Below are 18,029 nucleotides of genomic sequence, written 5' to 3'. Positions count from 1 at the left end.
TGCATCCTCTGCTATAGTTTTGCTCAAACACAAGTCTCTCCTCTGCTTCTACACTGGCAGCACTATGGATTGCATCATTCACCTGCATCCCCCTCCACTTAAAGTATCTTCTCCTTCAGAAGCAACTCCTAAGCATGCAGGAAGACAAACAAAAAGCCCTGAAAAACAAGAGGTTTCATTCTGGAAAGAGCTGGCTGGAGTAAACTACACATTAAAATTTCTGAGAGGCCTTGAAGCTGCAGTTACACTTTCAGCTCTCTCTGTAACTCTACAGAGTTCTGCATACTGAGATCAATAACATGCCTGCAAATTTTGGACTTAATCTGATGTTCAACACTGTGTCACATAGAAACAGAAAGACAACACAAAGAAACACCATCATGTTAGGCATATGACTACATAAGCTAGACCAGCTGCAATAATTAGGTACTATTCTTTCATTTCCTAGTATTCCTAAAATATTTTCTTCTAGAATAATGCAAAACATAATCGCCAGGAGTTCTTCCGAACTGCAATTAATCACTTAACTCCTTCCCCACCATTTCCCTGTACACAAAAATATCGCTACTTCAAGAATTTTTTCAAGGCTGCTAAATCCTTACTTTGAACTGTGAGGAAGGGAGAAGGGAACAGACACAATGCTAAATCACTGCAACTTTTTACAGGCACATTTCTGCATACAAGGTCTGTGAGTAGAGTCTGAAAATATTCAGTGCTGGGTTTGATGAGGCAAATCAACAGCCTCTAACTGGGTTTTAAACCAGCAATTAAAATAAAGGAAACTAAAACTAACTTCATGACTTCTGAAATGCACATCTACCTGCTGTTGCACTGTGATTTAGGAAGAGGCCAACAAAACCAGACAGAGTATGTTCTGATGCTAGAAACCAAAGTGGACGGATTCTCAATCGCTTGAGACAGCTGAAATTTCCATTAACAATTTTAATCTATTCAGCAGAAAAACAAATGCAAGCAACCAATTAATCAGGATTAAGCCCAGGTTGCAGCCTTATAACAATGATTCTTATAAGGTGGCCTGCTTACTTGTCTAGCAGCGAAGTTTTGGGGACTGAGCCCTGAGCCGATTGCCCCAAGGCCGACGTTGGATAGTGTGGAACCAGAGGGAGACAGCTTGTAGCTGGGAGAAGGGGAGAAGGGAGAGCAGGGAGCCTCATCCCCAAGGCACCCATCTTGATTGGAGAAAGGCAAAGTCAGCTGAAGCAGCAGTTAGCCAACAGCAGGAGTTGGTTAGTGAAGCAACAGAATGCAAGAGGAGAGAAAGAGGGACGGTGAGTGACTAGGAAGAAGCAAAGTTAATTTGTAATAGCAGTTACAAGGACAAAACTTCTGATTCAAACGATCACTTGACAATTAAGATTTTGGTCCAAGGACATAATCTTAAGTTTTCTTTTAAAAAACGTATTTTGAACTCTCATGAAATTAGTTTCTGATAGTGGTTATTACCACTACAGAAGCAAACAAATCTTGAATGAAATCCTAATGTTAGTACACACCTACCAGCATAATTTGTTAGGAAACGCATTAGCTTTGCTCGTGGTATTTATTAATTATGCCACCAGAGGGAGTTGACAAAACTGCTTTTTGGCTTGTTATACTAAAATGGAGGAGTTAAAAAATTCCTAGACAGTTAACACGCCTTCAGAATTTTTAAACCAAATTTTTTTTTCCATTTTACATGTGATATGTGTATCTAAAAAAAACCAAAACAGCCCTAGAGCATTCTGAATCTATTGGACACTCTCCAATTCATAATGTGAAGCAATTAATATTTGATAATAACAGTGAAAGCTTCTGTTTAAAATAGGCAAGAATATGAAAGGAACACTACCATAACATACAACAGATGTCACAGAGAAACAGATGTCATACAGAAGCTTACAGTACACGGACACACAGCATAAGGGGTTGTGGAATTTAGAAAGGGTGTTTCCAATAAATGCCAGACATGAAAGAAGGAAAAAATTTCCAAGACTGTGATTACTTATATTCACTTAAACCTCAGCCAATTTTTTTTAGAGTAGATGATTGTGATTAGTAGCCACAAGAAAAATCCTGATGAAATCAATAATGAATTTCATCACTACCCGTTTACCCTTCCAAGAAAAAAGAAAGGAATTTCTGTCTACATCAAAACCAGTCTATTCTAGAACAAAAAGCCTCACTCTCACCAATTTAATTTGTCTATGAACACCTGACACTTGTTTTATATACATTCATTCTATCAATAAAACTACCCCACACCATTTACTACTGAGCTCATTTAGGGCTACTGACTTTCTAGCACCTCTGGAGAAGTAGGGTAAGAACTGAGACAGAGAGGTTGATTGTAATTTATCTGAAGATATTTCTCTCACCTTCTCAAAATAAGGCCCACTATCTGTGGTTCCCATGTCTTTGGAATTAGGTGGACGGAACCCAGATCGATCCTTTCTCATCATGTCATTAAAATCCCCGAGATTCATGGCTCGTTTATCTACCTCAAACTTCTTATCTGGGAGACCACCTGTAAAAAAAGAAGAAATTAGTGCAAATAATCTCTACCATGTTTCATGACAGCAGGTTCACAGCCAAAGAAATAATCTTTAAGATCAGGGTATAAATTACATCTGTTCTATAATTTAGCATAGCTACAGTTGGTATGAAAAGTGTTGAAAAATTAATGTAGGAAGTTTAATTTAACACGAACATGCCTGTTTATTTTATAGAGCTTAAGGTGACGTATTTATCACAATTTATGTACAAATATAAACATATACATTTCAACTAATTAATTAATACCCAGTTCTCTGTGTCTCCCAAAACCTGTACTGTTATTTTTTGGGATTCAGTATATAGTAACACCACTATTTAAGTTCTCCATGTATTCTACTTAGCCTCTGCTGGGTTTGACATTGCAAAAGTCTTTGAGATCATTTGAGAAATTTGGTCACACATACATAATTTGGTCAAAATTCTCCTACAGTCTCATGAACTTAACTCTTGAACACAAGACATCAACTGGTATATTGCAACTTCAGAGAGAAAACCAATCTCCCTCAGCCTGTACACATTAACACAATCAGTAACACAGACACTTTTCAAACACCCCTTAAGTCTCCTGCCATTCTTTAGTCAGTAACCTGGTGGAGTAGGAGATGTCAATAACAGATGACCAGACTGAAACATACACACTGAACAAGACATAGACGTCATTCTCTAAACGTTTTATCAACAGCCAAAGAGCTTACTGGAAGAAGTTTTCTACCTTACACACTGAACTGTTGCCAAGGAAGAATTTTTTTGTCATATGTGGCACCTGTAAGCTATCAGATGCATATTGCTATGCTGAAGTAGATGGAAAACATCTTCGTTTTAAAATACGGATGTTACAGAAATGAGTTTTACTGGTATTTTTAGTTTTCAAGAATATTGTTTAGTTAGTAGCACAGATGGTCTTTCCAAGAACCATTTTAAAAACATGTCAGCAAAACTAACAAGAAAATCTGTGACTTTTCCAAAGAAAGTTGGTGATAGATAACCTACCCTACCTACCAGTGACAAAACACTAAACCTTTATCAGAGCAGCTAATCACATTAACACTTTCAAGACAGCGTTCCTTGAAAAAGCTTCTCAAATCCAGCATCTCTTCTTAATGTCCAATCCCAATCTATTAATAGTCACAACTATGCTACTGCCAAGAAACTATGAAACTGACCACTAATTGCATGGGTTTTTCTTGCCTGAAGTGTTTCAAAGCTGATACAGATTCATCCTCTCAGATGACTTTAACATCATTTATCACAAAACAGATGAGAAGTTACCTACACATCTTAGATTGTAACAGGAGTCATACTGGCCTGGATGAGCTTGTGGCTCTCTGATCCCTTTCTAACATACTGAAAGCTACAACTGGCTCTGCAAAAGCAGTCACAAAGTGTCACACACAGATCAGTGCTGTCATTACCTACATCAAACCAAAGCACACAATGCCAGCAATGTGCTACTGAAAGGCTCATGTGCTTTAATTCCACACAGGAAGCCCTGGCCATTAGTTGCTTGAAAAGAAACTGAAAGCAAGGCACAGTTGCATCACTGTCTGAAATGAAACTGGGTCAATGCCAACACAAGATGACTAAGCCACAGAAACACCCTTCTGTCTCTCCGGTTATCCTGATGATCCAATCAGCTCCTCAAACATTACTAAATGATGCCTTGTAAAATACACAGAGCATTTAAAGAGCACCTCTGAAAGCTTGAAGCACAGATTTGCATGTCACTTAGTGCTGAGACAGCTGCTTAAACTTCAGTATAAACAAGGCCTCACTGAGGGAGATGACTGCATTCCTTTATCCCATTCACAGAAAATTCTAATGCAACCTTGAAAACGTGTGTCGTGCAAGTCTTGTATTTTGAATTTGTCAACTAAAGCTATAAATAATGCAGGGGGTTAAAGAATAGCTTTACCTTAGTACATGACAACTGTCAAAATATGAAGTTTGAATTACCCTCTAAAGCAGGCAAAACCACTTGTGTATGAATAAATATGAAGCCCTGAATTCTCTACAAGCAGAAACACAGGACAGGTTAAAAGTTAAACCAACTTCAAAAAAAGGACCCTATCAGTTCTTGGATTTTTCCCACTATTAAGAATTGAAAAAGACACTGAAAAATGTAAAATCAAACAAGGACTTGGAAGATGACGTTCACTCCCAAGTGTGGGAAAAAACTTCTGTTAAGTACCATCTCCCGCACCACATGCACAGATCTTAAGGAAAAAGAAGAAATATAAATTCCACGCAAAATTATATAATACAGTCCTGCACTGGGAAGTAGGAGACACAAACTGCTGCTGAGCAAAGTTACCCAAAACATTTGCAATCAAGAAACTCAACATGGTGAGAATAGATACACCCAGTGGGGTAACCCAAATGGACAAAACCATTTGAAACATTTTCTGCTTGACCCCAAAAATTGTTTTAAAGATAATGATTTTATACCTTTACCATAAATTTACATCATCCAAGCCTATTGAGCAGCCACATGCACTTAGATAATCTGAATGCTACAGAAGCTACAGCTTTATAACATATTTACAATAGCCATCTACACATTTAATTTCTCAGTATTTACAGGTGATTTGAGAATTCTCTGATCTGCAGAGGTTTTAACTAATATATTAAAAATACACCTTTAGACAAAGGTGATTGTCCAACAGGGAAAAGAAAAAACAAAATATTAAGTGGTTCTGATAAGCTACTTTACTGTAGCAAACTTCGTACTTCAGAACTTACAGAATAGGAGATAGTGCAATGGGGGGAAAAAACCCATTACATCCTATTTTTGAAGTAGACAAGCTATCCATTAAAGAGATTTGATAGAAGTAGAAAAGAAATACATCTGCCTCAGATATGTTATCGATCCATCTCTTTTCTGTCTTGGTCAATAAATAAAAGTATTACTCTAGCACTTGAAGTAAAGGGAGCACACTCTTCAAACAAGGAGACTAAGACCAAGGCAGTAAGAATTTCTGACAGTGCATGATGATCAGAGCCACGGTGCTCCAAGCATACCAAAGCCAAAGTTTTCTTTGACCTATGCAGTCTCTAAGCACAGATTTAACTCTGCGCATTTATCCATAAACTAGGGAAACATCATGCTGGCAGATATCTGTCAGAAAAACATGGTATGTTGTAATCTTGAGTGAAAACCAGTTAAGAACAAGCCTACCTCATAAGTAAGTTCAGCTTTTAAAGTTTAGAAGTAGACCTGGGCTGCGCAAAACAGTAGCTTTCCATGAACAAATGGCATAAGCAACAAGAGAAAAACTGCTAAATACAGAAGTAACAGAAAAGCCTATGAACCTGTTATTTTTTCAGTCTTTGAAACAGAATACAAGCCATAATAAACGGCTCTACCTAAGATCAAGGGATGCCACCATTAATGGGCACACTAAACTCAGAGAAGTGCAACTTATAAAGGAAAAAGATGCAGCCTTTCTGCACCTTTTCACAGGATATTCTGAGCAGCAGTCACCTCCTTAGAAGCTCTGATGGCCTTAGGGTCCTTTAAAGTTCCAAAGGATCCTTAATTTGGAGATACAGAACTAAGAGAATCAACATTATCTAGGCTACCATTCTCTTCATTTGTATATGCTCATATCTGTTTTTTACCAGCATCTGAAGGCAGGTGAGAACTGAACACCCATGAAGATGACTGATCTCCACCTAGGCATTTTTTAGAGAAGCATGATACAATCAGAGCTTGAATTCTATAGAGGATGCATGAGACCAAACTGTGGAGATCAAAAAAATTGTTACCTTCCACAAAACTGTGTTGTACTATGTAAGTAAATGTTTTTATCATCTCCTACTGAGATCCTTAACTACTTCAGAGGAAGAGCAATTTTGGGTAAAATGAACAACTGAATCCTATATGAAGTGCGATAGAAATTTAAGAATTAAATGGGTTCTAAGCTGAGAGACACTGCATTAGATCATTACATCTAGATCTAGATTGCATTAGAACACTAAATCCAGACCCAGTATTAGATGTAAGTACGTCTTGACTACCACAGCTCTACCTTTGGTATCACACAGCTCATGATGCTTAAGCTGTGTAGCAATTGTGGTGAAGCTATCCAGAACATAAAATCTAGTTCAACTGAAAAGTAATTTGTAATAGCCTGAGGCATGCAACTGAAGAAATCAATGATAAAAGATAATTTTTTTTCCCCTCACATCACCTCCAGGAAGCTGTAGTAAATGAGATGTCCTACTGGCAGAAGGGAAAACAGTACTCTTGCACCAAATGAAAAAGATTGAAACAGTAACAATGAATACAAACTTAAAAGATTAAAACAGTCTTAAAAGATTTCTCTGCCCCAAGTTATAACTCTGTACAGGTATACATCCTAATCTTGCACACTAAGTCAAAGCTTACAGACAAGACAGAGGATGTTTTTTACTCTACCCTTTTATTATACATAGTGCTAAAACTAAGGATCAAACCCTTCCAGAGTACAGCATGTCATCCTCATAAATATGATCTCATATAAATAATATGATCTCTCATATATAAATATGATCTCACACTTCAAATGCATTGAAATTAAAATATACGCACCTACAGACAAGTCCATCTTACTGCCTGGAATGTCGTCAGTTTGACTCTGGGGGGAAAAAACAACCAACAATTCAGTTCTGACTTCTATGCAATGCAAATATTTCAGAAAGGTGGAATGCAAGAAGAACACACTTGTGACAATGAAACCTTTACTTTAAACTAAAGTGGAACACAAGTGTTTCTGATATCACCCTGCCTGATGCGCCTTGCCTCAACCCCCTAATGCTCTGCATGGCAAGTTTACCCATACGAAACCAGACACATGAATGCAGCAATGGAGAAAGATGGACACAGAGCTGCTCCATAAATGAACCCCTGGCTTTGTGTTCCAGTGGTGGAGTGACAAAACTGAAAATAGTGGCCAAAAATGACAGCTCATCTTTATGACCTGTCATGCTAGCAAATCTTAAATTCTTGAAACGTGCTGCCAGGGGATTCTTCAGTTGGCAGTCTGGGACAGGTTGTTCCCATAGCTTTCAGAAGCATCTACAGTCTAGCAAACTGAATGAGAGCTTGGGAGCCAGAAGAAATTGCAAACTAATCCTAAGCATGTCAGTGACATTTTTTGCAGTCCTGGACTTCTCACACAAACTCTATATTGTTATCTTCTGCTAGCCAGCATTACATAGTATTCCTGCTTCACAGGATGACAACTGGCACAGTACTCTGCAAAATATTTTACAAATTAGCTAGTCAGGAGTTCCTAAAAAAATTATATGTAGTTATTTTTGAAATACTTCTCTACAGCTCTGTCTTTTTCTCAATAATGTGATATTTATTCACTTTGCCAAAGAATCTTTGTGGATTCATAATGTGTCCTTTTTTTCCTAAAAAGATCCTGCTGTACTTCAAATGTAAATTCAGCCAAGACAGACACAGAGCTGTACATGTCCTTTTCTGATAGGTGGCTGAGATTCAGAATGAATACCTCGGACTTATCACAGATGTTTGACACTGGCAGGAGCATCTACCTTGAGTGCTCTAAACAACATGTTATGAAAATAAAACTAAAAAAACCCAAACCCAAAAACATAGCAACAAAAAAAACACCCCACACAAAAAAAAAGCAACTACCCCCCCCCACCCCAAAACCAACCAAACAAAATAAGAAAACATACATCCCCCTCCCAAATCTATTACTTGCAAGGACAATACAACCTCAGAGCAGGAGTTATCATAAAGTAACTTTAGGAATAAAGTAGATTTGGGGGTTTTTCTGAGAAGCCATTCTGAGCCAGCTACTACAGATATCATAATCAACATCCCAGCATAACAGATGCAGATAAATAACTGAAACAGTTGATCTTTTGACTTACTTAAAGCTTATAGCTTTTTCACAAAGTTGAACTTTGTTTTAAAAAAAAATTACTTACTAGCAAGCCCATATTTGAAAACTGTTTGGATAAAGGGTTCATCCACGAATCACTATTTCCACCTTTTAATGCACACTGAAAAAAAAAGACAAAAATGCTTTTAAGAAACTCCTTGATTCTTTAAATTCTATTTTATCCTTGAGATGTGCATGTTTAAAATGAAAATTCTGGTATCAGAGAATCTAATCTCCTGAAATATACATGTTTGGAAACATTTACCAAATATTGTGTCTTGTACAATTGCTCACTGTTAGGTATTCCAAACTGATTGAATGTTGCCATGTAGAATGTTTATCACACCTTCAGTTTCATTCTGCAATCTGGAAAGCTTTGTGAACATTGGTTATTTTTGCCTCTGTAACAGTTAAATACATTCTTTAATCTAGTGCATACAGAGGCAGATTTCTTCCTTGCCTTTCTTCCCTTTAGCATGTTGTCTTTTGCACAGGCACTGTGCTGACCAGGGTCCCTTCCCTTAGTGTAATTAACACATCATCAAAACCAATACTAACACAGTTCAACAGTGAAAAAAAAAAAATTAGTTGTTTTGGTGGTTAAAATGAAAAAGCTTTGAGTGAGAAAAAAGTCCATGAGAATAATTTCTGCTTAACAGGAATTGCAAAACTTCCTACCATACCACAACAGTATTTCCACATCTTAGGAAACTGCTCTGCCTTGCTTTTTTGAGTCTGCCCTCCCTACTTCATGAGAAGCAGACACATCATAGTCCTTCTAAAATTAATACAGTAACAAGTATTACTGTACTAAAGAACTTCAATGCAAACAAACCTTAGAAAGAAATTTACTCAGGACTACAGCCAAACTCCTGCCTCTGTTTGAGGCCAAATGTCAACAACAACAAACACAAGTCAGACATAAATCCAACATTTGTTAGAAGTAAGAAGTTAATGTGCCAAAGGGACTGTGGAATCCAGACTTCAGCAGGCTGTGCAAGAACAACAACAGCAGCCTAACAGAAAAGATGTGTCAGCAAGAGCAGAGAAATAGCCTTGGGATACTTATTTTCATTTAGTAATGGCTGTGCAGCTTGCAAACCAAAAGAATTTGACACCTACTGGAAGATTTATTAGTCATAACAGGTGTAATATATTAATGCAAATCCAAAAACCTCCCTTTTTTTGCACTAGTTTAGGAGGCACCTTTCTGTAACTCTGCAAAACCTTCTTAAAAAAATAACTACATAATGCTCTAACATATCAGTCAGACTGTTTTCAGACAACACAGTAGTAATGAATCATTCAAGCATTTTACCTTCATTTGTGTTTTCTTTCCTCCTTGCCCCCAGCTTGTTGAGTTGTGGGAGGAACTGCTTCCCTGAGAGCCTGCTGTGTTCCAGACTCCTCCCTCCTCCTCCTCTTCCCAGCTGGAATGACGTGTTCCTGTCACTGGCCCATCACTCTCTCCCCAGCCATCTTGCATAGATTTAGAACCTTCAGAAAAAGAAGAAAAAGCTCAAAAGCAGTCTACAATTCCATGCAGCTTGTGATGTGACACTGCAACATTAACTGAGATCATCAGAATCCCAAAGGAACTAAAAAAAAAAAAATCAAAAAAAAAATCAAAAATGTGTCTCCACTCTAACAGCTGTAAAAACTTGTGCACGAATCCCAAAACCCAAGAGATTTGGTGGCATGCTCGCATGTCATGTTTTGCAACTATTTTAAAGAAATGTCAAACCTTTAAAGACGTAATAGCAATAGGGACCTCTTACATAGATACAGCTGCATTTAAAAGACAATCTATTACTTTTGAGTGCAAATCAAAGCCTTCAAAGCACACTCAAAAACCAGGGGTGATGAAGACTCTGGTTCAGTGGTTTATCAATTATTTCCTCTCTCACTTCAAAACCTTAATACTCCCCCCTTGCCTTACGCTCTTCCACAAAATTACAGAAGCAAACAACTTTTAGGAACAACAACTAAGTAGAATCTGAAGGCAAGAACCTGACATTGTCCTCTGGTACAAACACCACCAAAAGTAGTTTAATGCAAAAAAACCCCAAAAAACAACTCCTCTACTACAAATTCTATTCCTAACAATGTTGCTAAAGAGACTAGTAGAGCTGTTTAAGTACATCAGAAAGCTACAACCCCTTCACTGTATCAGTTCAGACTTTTCCCTGCTGGCTTTTTCTCTTGATGTTACTCTCTAGCATTGTCATACAACTTGGAACTCTAACCTTTACTGACAAACCATCAGGAGCCCAAGTCCTCATCCTGCCCACTATCCAACTGTTTTTCCTGTTCTAACTCTTCATTCTGCACATTTATTTCTGTATTTATTTATTATTTATCTTCTTTAAAATGATTTCCATAATCATCACTTTTGTAATAACTAATTCTTCAATTCTCTGGGGTTTGGGTGTGAAAATCAGGAATAAAGACATTAACATACATAGCAGAAAATCTGAATATAAAAAAAGTCAGGAATTGCAGCTAGTTGACCATGGGGACCTGATCATAATGAAAGTAAGTACAGCAGCATTTTATGGTGGTTTAGAAGATACCTTAAAATGCATCATATATAAACCCTCAAATACTTCACAGAAAACAGCTTTTTAAAGTCTGTTCAATTGGGTACTAAAACTGAGGGTTGCTTATGAAACATACTGGTCCAAGCGCAAAAAAATCGACCTCTTGACCCTTTAATTGTGCTACTTACAAAAGAAAGGCTATAATTAAGTATTATAATTGCAGAGTCAAGAATACGATCTGGAAATATTACACTATCTCTGCAGCTTTAATTTATTTCTGGTGACAGTCCTTAAAAATGATACTGATTTTAACTACATGACTACAGATTATTTTTTCTGCACTGACAACTCTCTCTGATTCTTGATCATGAATCTGGACAGTGATGTAAAGATAACTTGTCTGTATGACACCAGCTTAATCTTTTGCATTTGTTGAATAAAGCGGTACCAAGAACTATAGAACACAAATGAAATTTTCAAGATTAAAACCAAAAAGATATTACAGAAAACAATTTATTCTCCTATTTCTGCCAGAATATTCCTATGCAATGCTGGCAGAACTACGTACATCTACTTTTTTCAACAGGTGGATACTGATCTATGCTTCCTTCCTTTGGCTCCAAACTGATTCTTTTTTCCTTTTCCTATCATAACTAGTCTGCATCCTGTCCCTGATTTTGCTCTAGACCTGGGGACAGCTCACATATGGAACACCATGTGGAGGTTGCAGTTCTTTGGTTATGGCACGCATACAAACCAGTCACGGTGAGTGAGGGACCACATATAGCCTTAAAAGGCTGTATTAAGCATTAACCAATCAACAGGAATTTTCAACAGATCAATTTTGGAAGTTATTATTTTGATCATATTTAGGTGTCTTTTTACAGATAAAAGAATAAATCCATCTAAAATCAGCTTAGCATCCTCTAAGTGCCAAGTCTGTGTGGCAGGCACAGGAAGCCAGTCATGCACAAAAGCCTGTTACAATGATAACCCCTAAGGAAGCAAAGCTTTTTTTTTTTTTCAGAAATGGCTAAATGATTTAATTGGGAGGGGAGGAAGAGAGAATGACCCAAGAGCAAACTATATACACATCACTTCATTTCAAACAATTATATTTTGTAAAAGCAACTTCTGGGCTGGAAACAGTTTTACAGTGGGCATCATCAAGTTCAGTTTAAGTAACTGTTCAAGTTAAGTTCAGTAACACTTGTGTATCAGCAGTCATTCCTACAGGAAACTTCACATCTAAATGTTACTGACTTTGGCAATAACATTGCTTTTGTTTGTTGTTTTTTTCTTTAAAAAGCATGAAATAAAAATACTACAAACAGCTTACATCATCAAGAATCATATCCTCAAAAACTCCAAATATAGCAAAATTTTAATTTTGAAATAAATTTTCGTAATATTTCAACATACCATTCACAAAAGACACTGCAGCAGGCATTTAGGTTCTATTACAAAGTGCAGTTCTTAAGAGTTTCATTTTTTCTCACTTATACAATTTTAAAAAATCCATTCAAAGCCAATCTGCATTATCAAAGCACAGATAAAACCATGTAATAGCCTCCACAATGAAATTTGTCAGTATTGTGCATGCCTTTTGCTGATATGATCAGAAAAAGTGACTTGTCATGTAACAAGCAAGCAGTCAGAGGAAAAGAGAAAAATACACATTTCCTTACTGTGTTTCAGCACTTCCAGAATCAGAGCTGCTCATTTAATTGCTTAGTCAGGAAATTTTTTACTACCTTAAAAGACTAAGTTTCAGTCATTTACAAACACTTAATACTCATCCATCAAAATCCTGTAAAAACATCCAGCACTAAACTTTTAGGCCTCAGATAACAGTTCTTCCACAGGTGACCTATGTCAAAAGGCCAAACACAAAACATCTCCAAGGCAATAGCAAAGAAACTGGTACCTGGTCTGTACTCACTAGATTTCATGGCATTCGGGGCGTTGGAAGGTGCATTCCCCCAGCCTGTAGTTGATGCTCCTGTATCATCTACTTCACCCCACCCGGGACTGGTTTCGTTTGGCTCACCCCAGGCGGACGTACCATTATCTGGAGCAGGTGGAGTGCTTTTGCTCCAGACTGCACAAAGGAGGAAGAGGTTTCATTACAGACCATTTAGAAAATGAACTGTTTACTGCAGCGCAGCACCACGTCATTAATCTACTGCTTCCTTCTTGTTGAGAACTTTAGGTTCTCAGTAGCGTGGGTGAAACAGAATTGACAATCATTCACAACAAATTTAGAGTGGGCACTGACCTCCAGGGATGAAAAGGAAGAGAACGCTATGATGAGTAATACTCTTCTCCCAGGTTAAACATATACTCCACATCTAATACTGTCCTCCCATCTGTGAACTTTTGTGACGAATTACAAGCATCTAACTTAAGAGGTTTTATATACTGAATAAAGGACATATTTGCAGTATTAAACCAAGATAGCATTCCTTAAAGTGTCTTTGAGTCAGAGGAAAAGATTACATAACAATAATTTCTTAATATATTTCCAGGCTATGTAACTTTTTCTTGTCCTTATTCCAAAGAAGAGAATATTCTTCCAAGTACTCTTTAGCATACAAAGTCAAACTTGACTAAAAAACTGTCACAGATGTACTCAAATTCAAGTGTTAACTAAGTGTTTCAGAGAAAAAGGTTTTTGACTAAAAATAAGTAAAGATTTTCTCCCCACTTTTCTAATAATTAAATATAAAAAATGCTATTTAGTCCAGGAAAGGGAAGCTTAGGGGAGACCTTAATGCTCTCTACAACTATGTGAAGGCAGGCTATAGCCGTGTTGGGGGCAGTCTCTTTTCCCAAGTCACAAGAATTAGTTAGGACAAGAGGAAATGGCCTCAAGCTGAACTAGGGCAGGTTTCAAATGGATATTAGGGAAAATTTTTCACCAAAGGGATTATCCAGCACTGGAACAGGCTGCCCAGGGAAGTGATTGAGTCACCATCCCTTGAGGTATTTAAAAGACCTGCAGATGTTGCACTGAGGAACAGAGTTTAATCATGGACTAAGAAGTGCTAGGCTTATTAAGTTTATGGCTGGACTCAGTCTTAAAACTTTTTTGATTCTGTAATTCAACCTGTTCTTCAGAGCTCAAATTAAATGTCCAGATTTGTCAGCAAACAAACATCCTCCTTTCCTGGCAAGGTGACCAGTATTCAGATCAGTTCCTGAAGCACAACAAGCAGAGGACTGATGGATTCAGCTTTTAAAGACACTTTAAATACAGAACCAAATATTCAAATAAAAGAATTTGGTTTTCTTTATAGAATAAAACTATCAGGAATTGGAGGCTCAAGCATCTCTCCTATGCATTAAGATTACAGTCATATATAGGAGTTTGCTAAAGAAAGGAATGAGACTAGTACCTGATGCTTGTGATTTGCTAGTCATTGGAGTAGGTAGGCTCTGCTCCCGTGGGGCCTGTCCTCCTTGTGAGTTCTTGTCCCACAGATTCACATTCTTGTAGTTATAACTGCTAGGATCTCCCCACGCCGAAGTGCCATCATCAATATCCATTTTTCGACTGATTGACTGTGGAGAAGGTTCTTCCCAGCCACTAGGCTCCTCCTCTTTGGGGGCAGCTGGCTGTGGTCCGCTGTTCCAGTTTGGGTTTGGAGGCCGCCCATTACTTGGAGTTTGGGGCGGTGGACCCCAGGAACCAGAAGACTCCTGCTGTTGCTGCTGGTGCTGCTGCTGCTGCTTGTTCCAGGAGTTGGGCTGTCGACCCGTCTCGTTCCACGTTGAAGTTCTTTTACAATCATCCCATCCACCCTTTGAAGCAGAGCTTGTATTTGCACCATTACCCCAAGTTCCAATCTCATTTTGCCCACCTTCACCCCAACCAGACACTGGCTTGTTTCCTGCACTTTCCCAGTTACTGTTTTTTGTTTGGTCAACTTCCTCTCCCCAACCGTTCTTTCCAGAAGACCATCCTTGATTAGTTTGCCGTCCACCCCACCCCTGATCCTTACTAGAGCTGTCATTCCAAGAGGAAGATGATTTTTCTTCTTGCCTTCCTCCTCCCCAATTAGAAGAATTGGAGTTCTTATAGTCATTCCATCCTCCAGTATTTTTGGGGTCCTTCCACTCCGTTGGGGTTGAGAGCTCACCCCATCCAGACTTGTTTTGATTGCTTTGGCTGGGTACATCGCCCCAGCCCCCTGAGTTCTTTGTCTGTGTGGCAGAGCTCTCCCACCCCTCAGTTCCTTTATCAGACTTCCCCTCGGGCCGTGGCATTTCTTCAATATCCCACACGGTGTCTTGCTTAATTTGAGTCTGGCCCCAGCCGGTGTTTGAAAGCACTCGGGGGTCCAAGTCAGTCCTGCTCAGCAAAGTCTGCAGGACTGCCTGGCAATCAGGATGCGTAGGCCTGTATGATCGGCGTCCAGAATTGTGACTGTCACTACTTCCTGCTTTGTGGTTGCTTCCAGTGCTTTGACCTCCAACCTCACTTCCCGCAGAGCTGGAAGATCTTCCCCAACAGGGAGCCTGGGAATTACCTTGGTTTTCAGGAAGAGGGTGGCCTTTTTGATTGTCCCATGCTCCAGTGCTAGAATTTGGTTGGTTTGGACCACTCCACTCTCCAATCTTCAGTTCATCAGACCCAGACAGCTGTTTCCATTCTCCCTGAGAGACCCCAGATGTTAATTTGTTCCCTTCACCCCATTTGCTTTCATTTGTATGCTGAGGGCCAAAGTTCCAAGACCCACCACCCGTAGACCGGTTATTGTTATCCCAAGAATCGCTTCTTGACCCATTAGGTTTTTGAACATTAGCTCCTTTCCAGGAGTCCTCTCTCTCCTTTCCATTGTTCCCATGGTTTCCAGAATTGCTCTGCCCAGAGACTGTGTCAGTTCCAGAAGTCCCCCTAGCTGTACCCCAAGATCCAACACTCCCTGTCTTTCTTTCTCCAGTGCTTTGAGAAGGGGTGTCAGTGCTCCTGGAAGGGTTCCCCAAGCCCATTTCAAAGGGCATTCCCTTATTCTCCATAGGGTTTGGTGAACTTAAGTTCAAGGAGTTAGTGTTTCCATTTTTTGGTCCATCAGTGTTATGAATTTGAGCCTGTTCTCTGCCAGAGACAAAGTTAACACCCGCATTTTCCATCTTTGACTGCTGTTCCCTAGAGGTCTGACCTACTGTGCTAATCTGTGCATTGGAGCTACCACTATCAGATTCCAGAGCTCCTTTCCTAGAATTGCCCTCTTGAACCAGTGCTGGCCAAGCAGATGGGTTGCTATTTGGGTTAAAGTTGCTGAAGCCAGAACCGGGACTGATTCTGTCTTGTCCACTCAAGTTCCTCCAATTACCTAGTCCATTGTTACTCTCGGCAGCAGGGTTGGAAGATTGAACAGATTTAGCCTTGGGATCAGATTTCCAGGCCCCAAGATTACATTCGTTTCCAGCGCTTCCAGACTGGCACTGGCTTCCTTTTCCTTTGTTACTAGTGGTGCTTCCTGGCAGAGTGTTCTTCTCCAAGCCAGGGTTCGAGGCACTGTTGTTATCGGTGGTGTTTTCGGAAGAAGACTCAGCATCTTTGCTGGCAATACAAGGCCACTCTTCCATGTCAGACCCGTCTACAATCACCTTGTCCCAGATGTGAGTTGGGTTGGCGTTGGTGCCGCTGTTGGAGGAGGCTCCAGGACCCCAAGTAGAATTTGCATAATTTGAAGCAGCAGCACCTCCAATTGCTGAATCTAAAAGAAAAAACCAAAACACCCCAAAAAGGTCATTAGTAATCTGTATAATTTATAATAAGCACAGAACATCAGATTTTTGACATCCATTATCCCACTTATTTTGTGGAGCATAAACTCCATAGTAACAGCTGCAGCAGTATTCCTAAGTGAATATATACTGTTACTACCAGTACTGGCTCATATGACAGCTTCCATGAAAATAAAGCAAACAGCTTAAAAAACTGGGTAACTCCCCTCTCCCAGCCTCAATTCCTGTTATATATTCTGAAGTAAGGATCACTATTCCTGGTTGCTAATACTTTCAGCAGAAGATAAGATCAGCTTTCAGTGCCTGTCCAAGGCTTTCAGTTTAGCTTAAACAATGAGCATCCAATGAATGCCTTCCAGATTTGCCTTCACTGAGGGCCACCAATGAGGATCCAGACTTTACAGCAAGGTTAGAACTCCCTTCTAAGCTTTGAATAGTGATGAAGAGTAGTTTGTCTTCAACCACTAAATCCCACCCACCAAGATCCAAAAGATCAAGCAGTTCCCAAGTACACTCTGTTCCTTCTGTTGCTTTAACCTCAAATGCAAACTGAACAATAGCAAGGAAGTATGACTCCACTGATATTTTTATCTGTCTATCTTTTTAGCACAGAATAACCCTTTTTTCGCCCCTTCCAATTAAAAAACTTTCAGATTAGACAGATCACAGGAAGAGCTTAAGGATGACAGACCAAGATAAGCTCAAAAGACTGCAAGGTTGCCAGGTTTTGAACTTAGAAATGGTTCAGCCAATGAATGATACAGGGGCAGCTCCAAACCTAGCAAGATCTTCAAATCAGTGACTCTAACATTTAATTTCTGTGAAGACATTCTAAAAGTATTAAGACGGGGGTGCTTGCTCACATACAGCATGCTAAGACACAATTCAATGGACTGTTTTATGAAACCAGTCTTCCCTTGCTGTATTGGACAGTGGCAATAATCGTAACTATTGAAAGACTTTCACCAATAAAATTTAAACCTTTTTGCACAAAACTGTCTTGTATGTCCTGAATTATCATCGGTATTGGAAGAATTACATAGAACACCCATCATCTCAGTCCCCTGCACTGGTATGAGACATCTTTCAGGGCACTAGTTTTACCACAGGGATTTAAATCCTGGTAGAAAAAGGTCCATGTGAAGAAGGATTGTACGTTGACTTTTAGTATTAAATCCTCATCAACATTACCTATGACCATCTGGTGAATATAAGAATGTGAACAAGAAGGTAAGCTGCATGATCTTCCCCTTTGGGAACCTGCTTTTGTTTTTCTTTCATG

At 39.0% G+C, this 18,029-nt stretch overlaps 1 protein-coding gene across 50 annotated transcripts in view; it reads right to left on the bottom strand.

The window, feature by feature from the left end:
- TNRC6B (trinucleotide repeat containing adaptor 6B) overlaps window positions 1-18,029 on the bottom strand; it is a 126,438-nt gene that overhangs the window by 19,028 nt on the left and 89,381 nt on the right. For 20 of the 50 annotated variants that reach the window (XM_086885634.1, XM_086885647.1, XM_086885629.1 and 17 more), the window contains 6 exons: window positions 14,389-16,716; window positions 12,933-13,091; window positions 9,769-9,947; window positions 8,497-8,571; window positions 7,124-7,169; window positions 2,376-2,524 (listed from right to left, as the gene is read on the bottom strand). In XM_086885634.1, the coding sequence (XP_086741760.1) occupies window positions 2,376-2,524; window positions 7,124-7,169; window positions 8,497-8,571; window positions 9,769-9,947; window positions 12,933-13,091; window positions 14,389-16,716 (2,936 nt within the window). Of the gene's footprint in view, window positions 1-1,044; window positions 1,216-2,375; window positions 2,525-7,123; window positions 7,170-8,496; window positions 8,572-9,768; window positions 9,948-12,917; window positions 13,092-14,388; window positions 16,717-18,029 lie in introns of all 50 variants that reach the window. The other 30 variants (XM_086885612.1, XM_086885615.1, XM_086885616.1 and 27 more) reach the window with 3 other exon arrangements.

Source organism: Cyanistes caeruleus, chromosome 4, assembly GCF_971803275.1.
Source record: "Cyanistes caeruleus chromosome 4, bCyaCae1.hap1.1, whole genome shotgun sequence".
NCBI classification, from domain to species: Eukaryota; Metazoa; Chordata; class Aves; order Passeriformes; family Paridae; genus Cyanistes; species Cyanistes caeruleus.
The sequence above is the reverse complement of the archived record's forward strand: the minus strand, read 5'-3'. Positions and strand labels throughout refer to the sequence as shown.